The 19,857-nt window shown below is 51.0% G+C and overlaps 1 protein-coding gene across 1 annotated transcript in view; it reads left to right on the top strand.

The window, feature by feature from the left end:
- Nucleotides 1-19,314, top strand: part of LOC144486018 (prolyl 3-hydroxylase 1-like) — a gene marked incomplete at its 3' end in the record, with an annotated part of 94,278 nt that extends 74,964 nt beyond the window's left edge. The window contains exon 11 of the mRNA XM_078204127.1: nt 19,164-19,314. Coding sequence (XP_078060253.1) covers nt 19,164-19,314 — 151 coding nt within the window. The remainder of the gene's footprint in view (nt 1-19,163) is intronic.
- Between the last annotated feature and the right edge of the window lie 543 nt (nt 19,315-19,857).

Genomic DNA, 19,857 nt, shown 5'->3' with positions numbered 1-19,857 from the left:
CTCTCTCTAACACACTCTCTCCAACGCACTCTCTCTAACGCACTCTCTCTCTAACGCTCTCTCTCTCTAACGCGCTCTCTCTCTCTAACGCACTCTCTCTCTCTAACGCACTCTCTCTCTCTAACGCACACTCTCTCTCTAACGCACTCTCTCTCTCTAACGCACTCTCTCTCTCTAACGCGCTCTCTCTCTCTAACGCACTCTCTCTCTAACGCACTCTCTCTCTAACGCACTCTCTCTAACGCACTCTCTCTCTCCAACGCACTCTCTCTAACGCACTCTCTCTCTAACGCACTCTCTCTCTCTAACGCACTCTCTCTAACGCACTCTCTCTCTAACGCACTCTCTCTCTCCAACGCACTCTCTCTAACGCACTCTCTCTCTAACGCACTCTCTCTCTCTAACGCACTCTCTCTAACGCACTCTCTCTCTAACGCACTCTCTCTCTAACGCACTCTCTCTCTCCAACGCACTCTCTCTAACGCCCTCTCTCTCTAACGCACTCTCTCTCTCTAACGCACACTCTCTCTCTAACGCACTCTCTGTCTCTAACGCACTCTCTCTCTCTAACGCACTCTCTCTCTCTAACGCACTCTCTCTCTCTAACGCACACTCTCTCTCGAGCGCACTCTCTCTCTAACGCACTCTCTCTCTAACGCACTCTCTCTCCAACGCACTCTCTCTAACGCACTCTCTCTCTAACGCACTCTCTCTCTCCAACGCACTCTCTCTAACGCACTCTCTCTCTAACGCACTTTCTCTCTCTAACGCACTCTCTCTATAACGCACTCTCTCTCTCTAACGCACTCTCTAACGCACTCTCTCTCTAACGCACTCTTTCTCTCTAACGCACTCTCTCTCTAACGCGCACTCTCTCTCTAATGCACTCTCCCTAACGCACTGTCTCTCTAACGCACTCTCTCTCTAACGCACTCTCCCTAACGCACTCTCTCTCTCCAACGCACTCTCTCTAACGCACTCTCTCTCTAACGCACTCTCTCTCTCTAACGCTCTCTCTCTCTCTCTAACGCACTCTCTCTCTCTAACGCACTCTCTCTCTAACGCACACTCTCTCTCTAACGCACACACTCTCTCTAACGCACTCTCTCTCTAACGCACTCTCTCTCTCTAAGGCTCTCTCTCTCTCTAACGCACACTCTCTCTCTAACGCACTCTCTCTCTCTTACGCACTCTCTCTCTCTAATGCACTCTCTCTCTAACGCACTCTCTCTCTCTAACGCACTCTCTCTCTAACGCACTCTCTCTCTAACGCACTCTCTCTCTCCAATGCACTCTCTCTAACGCACTCTCTCTCTCTAACGCACTCTCTCTCTAACGCACACTCTATCTCTAACGCACACTCTCTCTCTAACGCACTCTCTCTCTCTAACGCACTCTCTCTCTCTCTAACGCACTCTCTCTCTCTAACGCAATCTCTCTCTAACGCACTCTCTCTCTAACACACTCTCTCCAACGCACTCTCTCTAACGCACTCTCTCTCTAACGCTCTCTCTCTCTAACGCGCTCTCTCTCTCTAACGCACTCTCTCTCTCTAACGCACTCTCTCTCTCTAACGCACACTCTCTCTCTAACGCACTCTCTCTCTCTAACGCACTCTCTCTCTCTAACGCGCTCTCTCTCTCTAACGCACTCTCTCTCTAACGCACTCTCTCTCTAACGCACTCTCTCTAACGCACTCTCTCTCTAACGCACTCTCTCTCTCCAACGCACTCTCTCTAACGCACTCTCTCTCTAACGCACTCTCTCTCTCTAACGCACTCTCTCTAACGCACTCTCTCTCTAACGCACTCTCTCTCTCCAACGCACTCTCTCTAACGCACTCTCTCTCTAACGCACTCTCTCTCTCTAACGCACTCTCTCTAACGCACTCTCTCTCTAACGCACTCTCTCTCTAACGCACTCTCTCTCTCCAACGCACTCTCTCTAACGCCCTCTCTCTCTAACGCACTCTCTCTCTAACGCACTCTCTCTAACGCACTCTCTCTCTAACGCACTCTCTCTCTCTCTAACGCACTCTCTCTAACGCACTCTCTCTCTCCAACGCACTCTCTCTAACGCCCTCTTTCTCTAACGCACTCTCTCTCTCTAACGCACTCTCTCTAACGCACTCTCTCTCCAACGCACTCTCTCTAACGCTCTCTCTCTCTAACGCTCTCTCTCTCTAACGCAATCTCTCTCTTCAACGCACTCTCTCTCGAACGCACTCTCTCTAACGCTCTCTCTCTCTCTAACGCACTCTCTCTAATGCACTCTCTCTAACGCACTCTCTCTAACGCACTCTCAATAACGCACTCTCTCTAACGCACTCTCTCTCTCCAACGCACTCTCTCTAACGGACTCTCTCTCTCCAACGCACTCTCTCTAACGCACTCTCTCTCTCTAACGCACTCTCTCTCTCTAATGCACTCTCTCTCTCGAACGCACTCTCTCTCTCTAACGCACACTCTCTCTCTAACGTACTCTCTCTAACGCTCTCTCTCTCTAACGCACTCTCTCTAACGCACTCTCTCTCTAACGCACTCTCTCTCTCTAACGCACTCTCTCTATAACGCACTCTCTCTCTCTAACGCACTCTCTCTCTCTAACGCACTCTCTCTCTAACGCACTCTCTCTCTCTTACGCACTCTCTCTCTCTAATGCACTCTCTCTCTAACGCACTCTCTCTCTCTAACGCACTCTCTCTCTCTAACGCACTCTCTCTCTAACGCACTCTCTCTCTAACGCACTCTCTCTCTCCAATGCGCTCTCTCTAACGCACTCTCTCTCTCTCTAACGCACTCTCCCTCTAACGCACACTCTCTCTCTAACGCACACTCTCTCTCTAACGCACTCTCTCTCTCTAACGCACTCTCTCTCTAACGCACTCTCTCTCTCTAACGCACTCTCTCTCTAACGCACTCTCTCTCTAACACACTCTCTCTCTCTAACGCACTCTCTCTCTCTAACGCACTCTCTCTCTAACGCACTCTCTCTCACGCACTCTCTCTAACGCACTCTCTCTCTAACGCACTCTCCTTCTCTAACGCACTCCCTCTCTAACGCACTCGCTCTCTCTAACGCACTCTCTCCCTAACGCACTCTCTCTCTAACGCTCTCTCTCTCTAACGCACTCTCTCTAACGCACTCTCTCCCTAACGCACTCTCTCTCTCCAACGCTCTCTCTCTCTAACGCACTCTCTCTAACGCACTCTCTCTCTAACACTCTCTCTCTCTAACGCACTCTCTCTCTATAACGCTCTCTCTCTCTCTAACGCACTCTCTCTCTCTAACGCTCTCTCTAACGCACTCTCTCTCTCTAACGCACACTCTCTCTCTAACGCACTCTCTGTCTCTAACGCACTCTCTCTCTCTAACGCACTCTCTCTCTCTAACGCACTCTCTCTCTCTAACGCACACTCTCTCTCGAACGCACTCTCTCTCTAACGCACTCTCTCTCTAACGCACTCTCTCTCCAACGCACTCTCTCTAACGCACTCTCTCTCTAACGCACTCTCTCTCTCCAACGCACTCTCTCTAACGCACTCTCTCTCTAACGCACTCTCTCTCTCTAACGCACTCTCTCTATAACGCACTCTCTCTCTCTAACGCACTCTCTAACGCACTCTCTCTCTAACGCACTCTCTCTCTCTAACGCACTCTCTCTCTAACGCACACTCTCTCTCTAATGCACTCTCCCTAACGCACTGTCTCTCTAACGCACTCTCTCTCTAACGCACTCTCCCTAACGCACTCTCTCTCTCCAACGCACTCTCTCTAACGCACTCTCTCTAACGCACTCTCTCTCTCTAACGCGCTCTCTCTCTCTCTCTAACGCACTCTCTCTCTCTAACGCACTCTCTCTCTAACGCACACTCTCTCTCTAACGCACACACTCTCTCTAACGCACTCTCTCTCTAACGCACTCTCTCTCTCTAAGGCTCTCTCTCTCTCTAACACACACTCTCTCTCTAACGCACTCTCTCTCTCTTACGCACTCTCTCTCTCTAATGCACTCTCTCTAACGCACTCTCTCTCTCCAATGCACTCTCTCTAACGCACTCTCTCTCTCTAACGCACTCTCTCTCTAACGCACACTCTATCTCTAACGCACACTCTCTCTCTAACGCACTCTCTCTCTCTAACGCACTCTCTCTCTCTCTAACGCACTCTCTCTCTCTAACGCAATCTCTCTCTAACGCACTCTCTCTCTAACACACTCTCTCCAACGCACTCTTTCTAACGCACTCTCTCTCTAACGCACTCTCCTTCTCTAACGCACTCCCTCTCTAACGCACTCTCTCTCTCTAACGCACTCTCTCCCGAACGCACTCTCTCTAACGCTCTCTCTCTCTAACGCACTCTCCCTCTCTAACGCTCTCTCTCTCTCTAACGCACTCTCTCCAACGCACTCTCTCTAACGCTCTCTCTCTCTAACGCACTCTCTCTAACGCACTCTCTCTCTCTAACGCTCTCTCTCTCTCTAACGCACTCTCTCTCTCTAACGCACTCTCTCTCTCTAACGCACTCTCTCTCTCTAACGCACACTCTCTCTCTAACGCACTCTCTCTCTAACGCACTCTCTCTCTAACGCACTCTCTCTAACGCACTCTCTCTCTAACGCACTCTCTCTCTCCAACGCACTCTCTCTAACGCACTCTCTCTCTAACGCACTCTCTCTCTCTAACGCACTCTCTCTAACGCACTCTCTCTCTAACGCTCTCTCTCTCCAACGCACTCTCTCTAACGCACTCTCTCTCTAACGCACTCTCTCTCTAACGCACTCTCTCTAACGCACTCTCTCTCTAACGCACACTCTCTCTCTAAGCACTCTCTCTCTCTAACGCACTCTCTCTCTCTCTAACGCACTCTCTCTAACGCACTCTCTCTCTCCAACGCACTCTCTCTAACGCCCTCTTTCTCTAACGCACTCTCTCTCTCTAACGCACTCTCTCTAACGCACTCTCTCTCTAACGCACACTCTCTCTCTAAGCACTCTCTCTCTCTAACGCACTCTCTCTCTCTAACGCACTCTCCCTAACGCTCTCTCTCTCTCCAACGCACTCTCTCTAACGCACTCTCTCTCTAACGCACTCTCTCTCTCTAACGCTCTCTCACTCTCTCTAACGCACGCTCTCTCTCTAACGCACTCTCTCTCTAACGCACACACTCTCTCTAACGCACTCTCTCTCTAACGCACTCTCTCTCTCTAACGCACTCTCTCTCTCTAACGCACTCTCTCTCTCTAACGCACACTCTCTCTCGAACGCACTCTCTCTCTAACGCACTCTCTCTCTATCGCACTCTCTCTCTCCAACGCACTCTCTCTAACGCACTCTCTCTCTAACGCACTCTCTCTCTCCAACGCACTCTCTCTAACGCACTCTCTCTCTAACGCACTCTCTCTCTCTAACGCACTCTCTCTATAACGCACACTCTCTCTCTAACGCACTCTCTAACGCACTCTCTCTCTAACGCACTCTCTCTCTCTAACGCACTCTCTCTCTAACGCGCACTCTCTCTCTAATGCACTCTCCCTAACGCACTCTCTCTCTAACGCACTCTCTCTCTCCAACGCACTCTCTCTAACGCACTCTCTCTCTAACGCACTCTCTCTCTCTAACGCACTCTCTCTCTAACGCACTCTCTCTCTCTAACGCTCTCTCTCTCTAACGCACTCTCCCTAACGCACTCTCTCTCTCCAACGCACTCTCTCTAACGCACTCTCTCTCTAACGCACTCTCTCTCTCTAACGCTCTCTCTCTCTCTCTAACGCACTCTCTCTCTCTAACGCACTCTCTCTCTAACGCACACTCTCTCTCTAACGCACACACTCTCTCTAACGCACTCTCTCTCTAACGCACTCTCTCTCTCTAAGGCTCTCTCTCTCTCTAACGCACACTCTCTCTCTAACGCACTCTCTCTCTCTTACGCACTCTCTCTCTCTAATGCACTCTCTCTCTAACGCACTCTCTCTCTCCAATGCACTCTCTCTAACGCACTCTCTCTCTCTAACGCACTCTCTCTCTAACGCACACTCTATCTCTAACGCACACTCTCTCTCTAACGCACTCTCTCTCTCTAACGCACTCTCTCTCTCTCTAACGCACTCTCTCTCTCTAACGCAATCTCTCTCTAACGCACTCTCTCTCTGACACACTCTCTCCAACGCACTCTCTCTAACGCACTCTCTCTCTAACGCACTCTCCTTCTCTAATGCACTCCCTCTCTAACGCACTCTCTCTCTCTAACGCACTCTCTCCCGAACGCACTCTCTCTAACGCTCTCTCTCTCTCTAACGCACTCTCTCTCTAATGCTCTCTCTCTCTAACGCACTCTCCCTCTCTAACGCTCTCTCTCTCTCTAACGCACTCTCTCCAACGCACTCTCTCTAACGCTCTCTCTCTCTAACGCACTCTCTCTAACGCACTCTCTCTCTCTAACGCTCTCTCTCTCTCTAACGCACTCTCTCTCTCTAACGCACTCTCTCTCTCTAACGCACTCTCTCTCTCTAACGCACACTCTCTCTCTAACGCACTCTCTCTCTAACGCACTCTCTCTCTAACGCACTCTCTCTAACGCACTCTCTCTCTAACGCACTCTCTCTCTCCAACGCACTCTCTCTAACGCACTCTCTCTCTAACGCACTCTCTCTCTCTAACGCACTCTCTCTAACGCACTCTCTCTCTAACGCACTCTCTCTCTAACGCACTCTCTCTCTAACGCACTCTCTCTCTCCAACGCACTCTCTCTAACGCACTCTCTCTCTAACGCACTCTCTCTCTAACGCACTCTCTCTAACGCACTCTCTCTCTAACGCACTCTCTCTCTCTCTAACGCACTCTCTCTAACGCACTCTCTCTCTCCAACGCACTCTCTCTAACGCCCTCTTTCTCTAACGCACTCTCTCTCTCTAACGCACTCTCTCTAACGCACTCTCTCTCTAACGCACACTCTCTCTCTAAGCACTCTCTCTCTCTAACGCACTCTCTCTCTCTAACGCACTCTCCCTAACGCTCTCTCTCTCTCCAACGCACTCTCTCTAACGCACTCTCTCTCTAACGCACTCTCTCTCTCTAACGCTCTCTCACTCTCTCTAACGCACGCTCTCTCTCTAACGCACTCTCTCTCTAACGCACACACTCTCTCTAACGCACTCTCTCTCTAACGCACTCTCTCTCTCTAACGCTCTCTCTCTCTCTAACGCACACTCTCTCTCTAACGCACTCTCTCTCTAACGCACTCTCTCTCTCCAATGCACTCTCTCTAACGCACTCTCTCTCTAACGCACACTCTCTCTAACGCACACTCTCTCTCTAACACACTCTCTCTCTCTAACACACTCTCTCTCTAACGCACTCTCTCTCTCTAACGCACTCTCTCTCTAACGCACTCTCTCTAACGCACTCTCTCCAACGCACTCTCTCTAACGCACTCTCTCTCTAACGCACTCTCCTTCTCGAACGCACTCCCTCTCTAACGCACTCTCTCTCTCTAACGCACTCTCTCCCTAACGCACTCTCTCTCTCTAACGCTCTCTCTCTCGAACCCTCTCTCTCTCTAACGCTCTCTCTCTCGAACGCTCTCTCTCTCTAACGCACTCTCTCTAACGCACTCTCTCTCTAACGTTCTCTCTCTCTAACGCACTCTCTCTCTCTAACGCTCTCTCTCTCTCTAACGCTCTCTCTCTCTAACGCTCTCTCTCTCTAACGCACTCTCTCTCTCTAACGCACACTCTCTCTCTCACGCACTCTCTCTAACGCACTCTCTCTCTAACGCACTCTCTCTTTCTAACGCACACTCTCTCTCTAACGCTCTCTCTCTCTAACGCTCTCTCTCTCTCTAACACACTCTCTCTAACGCACTCTCTCTCTAACGCACTCTCTCTCTCCAACGCACTCTCTCCAACGCACTCTCTCTCTAACTCACTCTCTCTCTCTAACGCACTCTCTCTCTCTAACGCTCTCTCTCTCTAACGCACTCTCTCTCTAACGCTCTCTCTCTCTAACGCTCTCTCTCTCTAACGCTCTCTCTCTCTAACGCACTCTCTCTCTCTAACGCTCTCTCTCTCTAACGCACTCTCTCTCTAACGCACTCTCTCTCTCTAACGCACTCTCTCTCTCTAACGCTCTCTCTCTAACGCACTCTCTCTCTCTAACGCACTCTCTCTATAACGCACTCTCTCTCTAACGCACTCTCTAACGCACTCTCTCTCTCTAACGCACTGTCTCCCTAACGCACTCTCTCTCTCCAACGCACTCTCTCTAACGCCCTCTCTCTCTAACGCACTCTCTCTCTAACGCACTCTCTCTAACGCACTCTCTCTCTAACGCACTCTCTCTCTCTCTAACGCACTCTCTCTAACGCACTCTCTCTCTCCAACGCACTCTCTCTAACGCCCTCTTTCTCTAACGCACTCTCTCTCTCTAACGCACTCTCTCTAACGCACTCTCTCTCCAACGCACTCTCTCTAACGCTCTCTCTCTCTAACGCAATCTCTCTCTCCAACGCACTCTCTCTCGAACGCACTCTCTCTAACGCTCTCTCTCTCTCTAACGCACTCTCTCTAATGCACTCTCTCTAACGCACTCTCTCTAACGCACTCTCAATAACGCACTCTCTCTAACGCACTCTCTCTCTCCAACGCACTCTCTCTAACGGACTCTCTCTCTCCAACGCACTCTCTCTAACGCACTCTCTCTCTCTAACGCACTCTCTCTCTCTAATGCACTCTCTCTCTCGAACGCACTCTCTCTCTCTAACGCACACTCTCTCTCTAACGTACTCTCTCTAACGCTCTCTCTCTCTAACGCACTCTCTCTAACGCACTCTCTCTCTAACGCACTCTCTCTCTCTAACGCACTCTCTCTATAACGCACTCTCTCTCTCTAACGCACTCTCTCTCTCTAACGCACTCTCTCTCTAACGCACTCTCTCTCTCTAACGCACTCTCTCTAACGCACTCTCTCTCTCCAACGCACTCTCTCTCTAACGCACTCTCTCTCTCTAACGCTCTCTCTCTCTCTGTACCGCACTCTCGCTCTCTAACGCACTCTCTAACGCACACTCTCTCTCTAACGCACACACTCTAACGCACTCTCTCTCTAACGCACTCTCTCTCTCTAACGCTCTCTCTCTCTCTAACGCACACTCTCTCTCTAACGCACACTCTCTCTCTAACGCACTCTCTCTCTCTAACGCACTCTCTCCCTAACGCTCTCTCTCTCTAACGCTCTCTCTCTCTAACGCACTCTCTCTAACGCACTCTCTCCCTAACGCACTCTCTCTCTCTAACGCTCTCTCTCTCTAACGCACTCTCTCTAACGCACTCTCTCTCTAACGCTCTCTCTCTCTAACGCACTCTCTCTCTATAACGCTCTCTCTCTCTCTAACGCACTCTCTCTCTCTAACGCTCTCTCTCTCTAACGCACTCTCTCTCTCTAACGCACACTCTCTCTCTAACGCACTCTCTGTCTCTAACGCACTCTCTCTCTCTAACGCACTCTCTCTCTCTAACGCATTCTCTCTCTCTAACGCACACTCTCTCTCGAATGCACTCTCTCTCTAACGCACTCTCTCTCTATCGCACTCTCTCTCTCCAACGCACTCTCTCTAACGCACTCTCTCTCTAACGCACTCCCTCTCTCCAACGCACTCTCTCTAACGCACTCTCTCTCTAACGCACTCTCTCTCTCTAACGCACTCTCTCTATAACGCACTCTCTCTAACGCACTCTCTAACGCACTCTCTCTCTAACGCACACTCTCTCTCTAACGCACTCTCTCTCTAACGCGCACTCTCTCTCTAATGCACTCTCCCTAACGCACTCTCTCTCTAACGCACTCTCTCTCTCCAACGCACTCTCTCTAACGCACTCTCTCTCTAACGCACTCTCTCTCTCTAACGCACTCTCTCTATAACGCACTCTCTCTCTCTAACGCACTCTCTAACGCACTCTCTCTCTAACGCACTCTCTCTCTCTAACGCACTCTCTCTCTAACGCGCACTCTCTCTCTAATGCACTCTCCCTAACGCACTGTCTCTCTAACGCACTCTCTCTCTAACGCACTCTCCCTAACGCACTCTCTCTCTCCAACGCACTCTCTCTAACGCACTCTCTCTAACGCACTCTCTCTCTAACGCACTCTCTCTCTCTAACGCTCTCTCTCTCTCTCTAACGCACTCTCTCTCTCTAACGCACTCTCTCTCTAACGCACACTCTCTCTCTAACGCACACACTCTCTCTAACGCACTCTCTCTCTAACGCACTCTCTCTCTCTAAGGCTCTCTCTCTCTCTAACGCACTCTCTCTCTCTTACGCACTCTCTCTCTCTAATGCACTCTCTCTCTAACGCACTCTCTCTCTCTAACGCACTCTCTCTCTAACGCACTCTCTCTCTAACGCACTCTCTCTCTCCAATGCACTCTCTCTAACGCACTCTCTCTCTCTAACGCACTCTCTCTCTAACGCACACTCTATCTCTAACGCACACTCTCTCTCTAACGCACTCTCTCTCTCTAACGCACTCTCTCTCTCTCTAACGCACTCTCTCTCTCTAACGCAATCTCTCTCTAACGCACTCTCTCTCTAACACACTCTCTCCAACGCACTCTCTCTAACGCACTCTCTCTCTAACGCACTCTCCTTCTCTAACGCACTCCCTCTCTAACGCACTCTCTCTCTCTAACGCACTCTCTCCCGAACGCACTCTCTCTCTCTAACGCACTCTCTCTCTAACGCTCTCTCTCTCTAACGCACTCTCTCTCTCTAACGCTCTCTCTCTCTCTAACGCACTCTCTCTCTCTAACGCTCTCTCTCTCTAACGCACTCTCTCTCTCTAACGCACTCTCTCTCTCTAACGCACACTCTCTCTCTAACGCACTCTCTCTCTCTAACGCACTCTCTCTCTCTAACGCGCTCTCTCTCTCTAACGCACTCTCTCTCTAACGCACTCTCTCTCTAACGCACTCTCTCTAACGCACTCTCTCTCTAACGCACTCTCTCTCTCCAACGCACTCTCTCTAACGCACTCTCTCTCTAACGCACTCTCTCTCTCTAACGCACACTCTCTAACGCACTCTCTCTCTCTAACGCTCTCTCTCTCTAACGCACTCTCTCTAACGCACTCTCTCTCTAACGCTCTCTCTCTCTAACGCACTCTCTCTCTATAACGCTCTCTCTCTCTCTAACGCACTCTCTCTCTCTAACGCTCTCTCTCTCTAACGCACTCTCTCTCTCTAACGCACACTCTCTCTCTAACGCACTCTCTGTCTCTAACGCACTCTCTCTCTCTAACGCACTCTCTCTCTCTAACGCACTCTCTCTCTCTAACGCACACTCTCTGTCGAACGCACTCTCTCTCTAACGCACTCTCTCTCTATCGCACTCTCTCTCTCCAACGCACTCTCTCTAACGCACTCTCTCTCTAACGCACTCTCTCTCTCCAACGCACTCTCTCTAACGCACTCTCTCTCTAACGCACTCTCTCTCTCTAACGCACTCTCTCTATAACGCACTCTCTCTCTCTAACGCACTCTCTAACGCACTCTCTCTCTAACGCACTCTCTCTCTCTAACGCACTCTCTCTCTAACGCGCACTCTCTCTCTAATGCACTCTCCCTAACGCACTCTCTCTCTAACGCACTCTCTCTCTCCAACGCACTCTCTCTAACGCACTCTCTCTCTAACGCACTCTCTCTCTCTAACGCACTCTCTCTATAACGCACTCTCTCTCTCTAACGCACTCTCTAACGCACTCTCTCTCTAACGCACTCTCTCTCTCTAACGCACTCTCTCTCTAACGCGCACTCTCTCTCTAATGCACTCTCCCTAACGCACTGTCTCTCTAACGCACTCTCTCTCTAACGCACTCTCCCTAACGCACTCTCTCTCTCCAACGCACTCTCTCTAACGCACTCTCTCTAACGCACTCTCTCTCTAACGCACTCTCTCTCTCTAACGCTCTCTCTCTCTCTCTAACGCACTCTCTCTCTCTAACGCACTCTCTCTCTAACGCACACTCTCTCTCTAACGCACACACTCTCTCTAACGCACTCTCTCTCTAACGCACTCTCTCTCTCTAAGGCTCTCTCTCTCTCTAACGCACTCTCTCTCTCTTACGCACTCTCTCTCTCTAATGCACTCTCTCTCTAACGCACTCTCTCTCTCTAACGCACTCTCTCTCTAACGCACTCTCTCTCTAACGCACTCTCTCTCTCCAATGCACTCTCTCTAACGCACTCTCTCTCTCTAACGCACTCTCTCTCTAACGCACACTCTATCTCTAACGCACACTCTCTCTCTAACGCACTCTCTCTCTCTAACGCACTCTCTCTCTCTCTAACGCACTCTCTCTCTCTAACGCAATCTCTCTCTAACGCACTCTCTCTAACACACTCTCTCCAACGCACTCTCTCTAACGCACTCTCTCTCTAACGCACTCTCCTTCTCTAACGCACTCCCTCTCTAACGCACTCTCTCTCTCTAACGCACTCTCTCCCGAACGCACTCTCTCTCTCTAACGCACTCTCTCTCTAACGCTCTCTCTCTCTAACGCACTCTCTCTCTCTAACGCTCTCTCTCTCTCTAACGCACTCTCTCTCTCTAACGCTCTCTCTCTCTAACGCACTCTCTCTCTCTAACGCACTCTCTCTCTCTAACGCACACTCTCTCTCTAACGCACTCTCTCTCTCTAACGCACTCTCTCTCTCTAACGCGCTCTCTCTCTCTAACGCACTCTCTCTCTAACGCACTCTCTCTCTAACGCACTCTCTCTAACGCACTCTCTCTCTAACGCACTCTCTCTCTCCAACGCACTCTCTCTCTAACGCACTCTCTCTCTAACGCACTCTCTCTCTCTAACGCACACTCTCTAACGCACTCTCTCTCTAACGCACTCTCTCTCTAACGCACTCTCTCTCTCCAACGCACTCTCTCTAACGCACTCTCTCTCTAACGCACTCTCTCTCGAACGCACTCTCTCTAACGCACTCTCTCTCTAACGCACTCTCTCTCTCTCTAACGCACTCTCTCTAATGCACTCTCTCTCTCCAACGCACTCTCTCTAACGCCCTCTTTCTCTAACGCACTCTCTCTCTCTAACGCACTCTCTCTAACGCACTCTCTCTCTCCAACGCACTCTCTCTAACGCTCTCTCTCTCTAACGCAATCTCTCTCTCCAACGCACTCTCTCTCTAACGCACTCTCTCTAACGCTCTCTCTCTCTCTAACGCACTCTCTCTAATGCACTCTCTCTAACGCACTCTCAATAACGCACTCTCTCTAACGCACTCTCTCTCTCCAACGCACTCTCTCTAACGGACTCTCTCTCTCCAACGCACTCTCTCTAACGCACTCTCTCTCTCTAACGCACTCTCTCTCTCTAATGCACTCTCTCTCTCGAACGCACTCTCTCTCTCTAACGCACACTCTCTCTCTAACGTACTCTTTCTAACGCTCTCTCTCTCTAACGCACTCTCTCTAACGCACTCTCTCTCTAACGCACTCTCTCTCTCTAACGCACTCTCTCTATAACGCACTCTCTCTCTCTAACGCACTCTCTCTCTCTAACGCACTCTCTCTCTAACGCACTCTCTCTCTGACGCACACTCTCTCTCTAACGCACTCTCTCTAACGCACTCTCTCTCTCTAACGCACTCTCTCTCTCCAACGCACTCTCTCTCGAACGCACTCTCTCTCTCTAACGCTCTCTCTCTCTCTGTAACGCACTCTCTCTCTCTAACGCACACTCTCTCTCTAACGCACACTCTCTCTCAAACGCACACACTCTAACGCACTCTCTCTCTAACGCACTCTCTCTCTCTAACGCTCTCTCTCTCTAACGCACACTCTCTCTCTAACGCACTCTCTCTCTCTTACGCACTCTCTCTCTCCAATGCACTCTCTCTCTAACGCACTCTCTCTCTAACGCACTCTCTCTCTCCAACGCACTCTCTCTAACGCACTCTCTCTCTCTAACGCACTCTCTCTCTAACGCACACTCTCTCTCTAACGCACACTCTCTCTCTAACGCACTCTCTCTCTCTAACGCACTCTCTCTCTAACGCACTCTCTCTCTCTAACGCACTCTCTCTCTAACGCACTCTCTCCAACGCACTCTCTCTCACGCACTCTCTCTCTAACGCACTCTCCTTCTCTAACGCACTCCCTCTCTAACGCACTCTCTCTCTCTAACGCACTCTCTCCCTAACGCACTCTCTCTCTCTCACGCTCTCTCTCTCTCACGCTCTCTCTCTCTAACGCACTCTCTCTCTAACGCACTCTCTCTCTCCAACGCACTCTCTCTAACGCACTCTCTCTCTAACGCACTCTCTCTCTAACGCACTCTCTATCTAACGCACTCTCTCTAACGCACTCTCTCTCTCTAACGCTCTCTCTCTCTAACGCACTCTCTCTAACGCACACTCTCTCTCTAACGCACTCTCTCTCTCTAACGCACTCTCTCTCTAACGCACACTCTCTCTCTAACGCACACTCTCTCTCTAACGCTCTCTCTAACGCTCTCTCTCTCTCTAACGCACTCTCTCTAACGCACTCTCTCTCTAACGCACTCTCTCTCTCTAACGCACACTCTCTCTCTAACGCTCTCTCTCTCTAACGCTCTCTCTCTCTAACGCTCTCTCTCTCTCTAACGCACTCACTCTCTAATGCACTCTCTCCCTAACGCACTCTCTCTCTCTAACGCACACTCTCTCTCTAACGCTCTCTCTCTCTAACGCTCTCTCTCTCTCTAACGCACTCTCTCCAACGCACTCTCTCTAACGCACTCTCTCTCTAACGCACTCTCTCTCTCTAATGCTCTCTCTCTCTCTAACGCACTCTCTCCAACGCACTCTCTCTAACCCTCTCTCTCTCTAACGCACTCTCTCTAACGCACTCTCTCTCTCTAACGCTCTCTCTCTCTCTAACGCACTCTCTCTCTCTAACGCACTCTCTCTCCCTAACGCACACTCTCTCTCTAACGCACTCTCTCTCTCTAACGCACTCTCTCTCTCTAACGCACTCTCTCTCTCTAACGCACACTCTCTCTCTAACGCTCTCTCTCTCTAACGCTCTCTCTCTCTAACGCTCTCTCTCTCTAACGCACTCTCTCTAATGCACTCTCTCTCTCCAACGCACTCTCTATAACGCACTCTCTCTCTCACGCACTCTCTCTCTCTAACGCACTCTAACGCACTCTCTCTAACGCACTCTCTCTCTAACGCACTCTCTCTCTCTAACGCACTCTCTCTAACGCACTCTCTCTCTCCAACGCACTCTCTCTAACGCCCTCTCTCTCTAACGCACTCTCTGTCTCTAACGCACTCTCTCTAACGCACTCTCTCTCTCCAACGCACTCTCTCTAACGCTCTCTCTCTCTAACGCACTCTCTCTCTCCAACGCACTCTCTCTCTAACGCACTCTCTCTAACGCTCTCTCCCTCTCTAACGCACTCTCTCGAACGCACTCTCTCTAATGCACTCTCTCTCACGCACTCTCTCTCTCCAACGCACTCTCTCTAACGCACTCTCTCTCTCTAACGCTCTCTCTCTCTCTAACGCACTCTCTCTCTCTAACGCACTCTCTCTCCCTAACGCACACTCTCTCTCTAACGCACTCCCACTCTCTAACGCACTCTCTCTCTCTAACGCACTCTCTCTCTCTAACGCACTCTCTCTCTCTAACGCACTCTCTCTCTAACGCTCTCTCCCTCTCTAACGCACTCTCTAACGCACTCTCTCTAACGCACTCTCTCTAACGCACTCTCTCTAACGCACTCTCTCTAACGCACTCTCTCTCTCTAACGCACTCTCTCTCTCTAACGCACTCTCTCTAACGGTCTCTCTAACGCACTCTCTCTCTAACGCACTCTCTCTCTAACGCACTCTCTCTCTGTAACACACTCTCTCTCTCTAACGCACTCTCTCTCTCTAACGCACTCTCTCTCTCTAACGCACTCTCTCTCTCTAACGCACTCTCTCTCTCTAACGCTCTCTCTCTAACGCTCTCTCTCTCTAACGCACTCTCTCTCTCTAATGCACACTCTCTCTCTAACGCACTCTCTCTCTCTAACGCTCTCTCTCTCTAACGCACTCTCTCTCTAACGCACTCTCTCTCTAACGCACTCTCTCTCTCTAACGCACTCTCTCTCTCTAACGCACTCTCTCTCTAACGCACTCTCTCTCTCTAATGCACTCTCTCTCTAACGCACACTCTCTAACGCGCACTCTCTCTCGCTCTCACGCTCTCTCTCTCTCTAACGCTCTCTCTCTCTAACGCTCTCTCTCTCTAACGCACTCTCTCTCTCTAACGCACTCTCTCTCTCTAACGCACTCTCTCTCTCTAACGCACTCTCTCTCTCTAACGCACTCTCTCTCTCTAACGCACTCTCTCTCTCTAACGCACTCTCTCTCTAACGCACACTCTCTCTCTAACGCTCTCTCTCTCTAACGCACTCTCTCTCTAACGCTCTCTCTCTCTAACGCACTCTCTCTAACGCACTCTCTCTCTAACGCACTCTCTCTCTCTACCGCACTCTCTCTCTCTAACGCACTCTCTCTAACGCTCTCTCTCTCTCTAACGCACACTCTCTAACGCACTCTCTCTCTCCAACGCACTCTCTCTAACGCTTCTCTCTCTAACGCACTCTCTCTCTCTAACGCACTCTCTCTCTCTAACGCTCTCTCTCTCTAACGCACTCTCTCTCTCTAACGCACTCTCTCTAACGCTCTCTCTCTCTAACGCTCTCTCTCTAACTCTAACGCACACTCTCTAACGCACTCTCTCTCTCCAACGCACTCTCTCTAACGCTCTCTCTCTCTAATGCACTCTCTCTCTCTAACGCACTCTCTCTCTCTAACGCTCTCTCTCTCTAACGCACTCTCTCTCTCTAACGCACTCTCTCTCTCTAACGCACCCTCTCTCTCTAACGCACTCTCTCTCTCTAACGCTCTCTCTCTCTCTAACGCTCTCTCTCTAACGCTCTCTCTCTCTAACGCACTCTCTCTCTCCAACGCACTCTCTCTCTCTAATGCACACTCTCTCTAACGCACTCTCTCTCTCTAACGCTCTCTCTCTCTAACGCACTCTCTCTCTAACGCACTCTCTCTCTAACGCACTCTCTCTCTCTAACGCACTCTCTCTCTCTAACGCACTCTCTCTATAACGCACTCTCTCTCTCTAACGCACTCTCTCTCTCTAACGCACTCTCTCTCTCTAACGCACTCTCTCTCTCTAACGCACTCTCTCTCTAACGCACACTCTCTCTCTAACGCACTCTCTCTAACGCACTCTCTCTCTCTAACGCACTCTCTCTAACGCACTCTCTCTCTCCAACGCACTCTCTCTCTAACTCACTCTCTCTCTCTAACGCTCTCTCTCTCTCTGTAACGCACTCTCTCTCTCTAACGCACTCTCTCTCTAACGCACACTCTCTCTCTAACGCACACTCTCCCTCTAACGCACACACTCTAACGCACTCTCTCTCTAACGCACTCTCTCTCTCTAACGCTCTCTCTCTCTCTAACGCACATTCTCTCTCTAACGCACTCTCTCTCTCTTACGCACTCTCTCTCTCCAATGCACTCTCTCTCTAACGCACTCTCTCTCTAACGCACTCTCTCTCTCTAACGCTCTCTCTCTCTAACGCACGCTCTCTCTCTAACGCACACTCTCTCTCTAACGCACTCTCTCTCTCTAACGCACTCTCTCTCTAACGCACTCTCTCTCTCTAACGCACTCTCTCTCTAACGCACTCTCTCCAACGCACTCTCTCTAACGCACTCTCTCTCTAACGCACTCTCCTTCTCTAACGCACTCCCTCTCTCACGCACTCTCTCTCTCTAACGCACTCTCTCCCTAACGCACTCTCTCTCTCTCACGCTCTCTCTCTCTCACGCTCTCTCTCTCTAACACACTCTCTCTCTAACGCACTCTCTCTCTCCAATGCACTCTCTCTAATGCACTCTCTCCCTAACGCACTCTCTCTCTCTAACGCACTCTCTCTCTCTAACGCACTCTCTCTCTCTAATGCACTCTCTCTCTAACGCTCTCTCTCTCTAACGCACTCTCTCTCTCTAACGCACTCTCTCTCTCTAACGCACTCTCTCTCTCTAACGCACTCTCTCTCTCTAACGCACTCTCTCTCTAACGCACTCTCTCTCTCCAATGCACTCTCTCTAACGCACTCTCTCCCTAACGCACTCTCTCTCTCTAACGCACTCTCTCTCTCTAACGCACTCTCTCTCTCTAATGCACTCTCTCTCTAACGCTCTCTCTCTCTAACGCACTCTCTCTCTCTAACGCACTCTCTCTCTCTAACGCACTCTCTCTCTCTAAAGCACTCGCTCCCTCTCACGCACTCTCTCTCTCTAACGCACTCTCTCTAACGCTCTCTCTCTCTCTAACGCACTCTCTCTCTCTAACGCACTCTATCTAACGCACTCTCTCTAACGCTCTCTCTCTAAAACGCTCTCTCTCTCTAACGCTCTCTCTCTCTCTAACGCACTCTCTCTCTCTCGAACGCTCTCTCTCTCTCTAACGCTCTCTCTCTCTCTAATGCACTCTCTCTCTCTCTAACGCTCTCTCTCTCTAACGCTCTCTCTCTCTCTAACGCACTCTCTCTCTCTCTAACGCACTCTCTCTCTAACGCTCTCTCTCTCTCTAACGCACACTCTCGCTCCAATGCACTCTCTCTCTAACGCACTCTCTCTCTAACGCTCTCTCTCTCTCTAACGCTCTCTCTCTCTCTAACGCTTTCTCTCTCTCACTCTCTAATGCTCTCTCTAACGCGCTCTCTCTCTCTCTCGCTAACGCTCTCTCTCTCTCTCGCTAACGCTCTCTCTCTCTCGCTAATGCTCTCTCTCTCTCGTCAATGCTCTCTCTCTCTCTCCAACACGCGCTCTCTCTCTCTCGAAAGCTCTCTCTCTCTGTCTCTCTCTGTCTCTCTCTGTCTCTCTCTGTCTCTCTCTGACGCTCTCTCTGTCTCTCTCTGTCTCTCTCTGACGCTCTCTCTGTCTCTCTCTGTCTCTCTCTGTCTCTCTCTGTCTCTCTCTGACGCTCTCTCTGCCTCTCTCTGTCTCTCTCTGTCTCTCTCTGACGCTCTCTCTGTCTCTCTCTGTCTCTCTCTGACGCTCTCTCTGACGCTCTCTCTCTCCCTTTCCCGCAGCTTGCCCGTGACGGTCTCCTCCGCCGGGACAATTCCCGACTCTACCACCAGGTGAGCGAGCGAGCGAGGATGGCTGTCCAGGCGCACTTCAGCTCGATCTCCCTGCTCCATCTCACCTTCTCCCAGCTGGGATGTCGGGATGCCCGTGGAGGTGAGTCCCGATGGTGTGAGTGGATGGTGGGGGGTAACAGGCTGATTCCACCCTGGTGTGGGTTCTGAGGGGAGAGCACAGCAAGAAGCCAGGATTGGGGATGGGTCTTCAATCCATTCCCCTCCCAGCAGACCCCGGGGGGCCGGTTGGAGACTCTCTCTCCGCATCGCTGATGGGATGTTTAGTTATTTGTCGTGATGCCGGGTCCGGGTTTAACATCCAGTCTCTCGTCCCTCCCCCCTCACACCCCCCTCCCCCCTCCCTCACTAACACACTCCCCCCTCACCCCCCTCCCTCACTATCACCCTCGCCCCCTCCCCCTCCCTCACTAACACACACCCCCCCTCGCCCCTCCCTCACTAACACCCTCCCCCCTCACCCCCCTCCCTCACTAACACCCTCCCCCCTCCCTCACTATCACACTCTCCCCCACGCCCCTCCCTCACTAACACCCTCTCCCCCTCGCCCCTCCCTCACTAACACCCTCCCCCCTCACCCCCCTCCCTCACTATCACCCTCACCCCCTCCCCCTCCCTCACTAAC

Source organism: Mustelus asterias, unplaced genomic scaffold (assembly GCF_964213995.1).
Source record: "Mustelus asterias unplaced genomic scaffold, sMusAst1.hap1.1 HAP1_SCAFFOLD_270, whole genome shotgun sequence".
Classification (NCBI taxonomy): Eukaryota; Metazoa; Chordata; class Chondrichthyes; order Carcharhiniformes; family Triakidae; genus Mustelus; species Mustelus asterias.
This window is presented reverse-complemented; position numbering and strand designations above follow the sequence as displayed.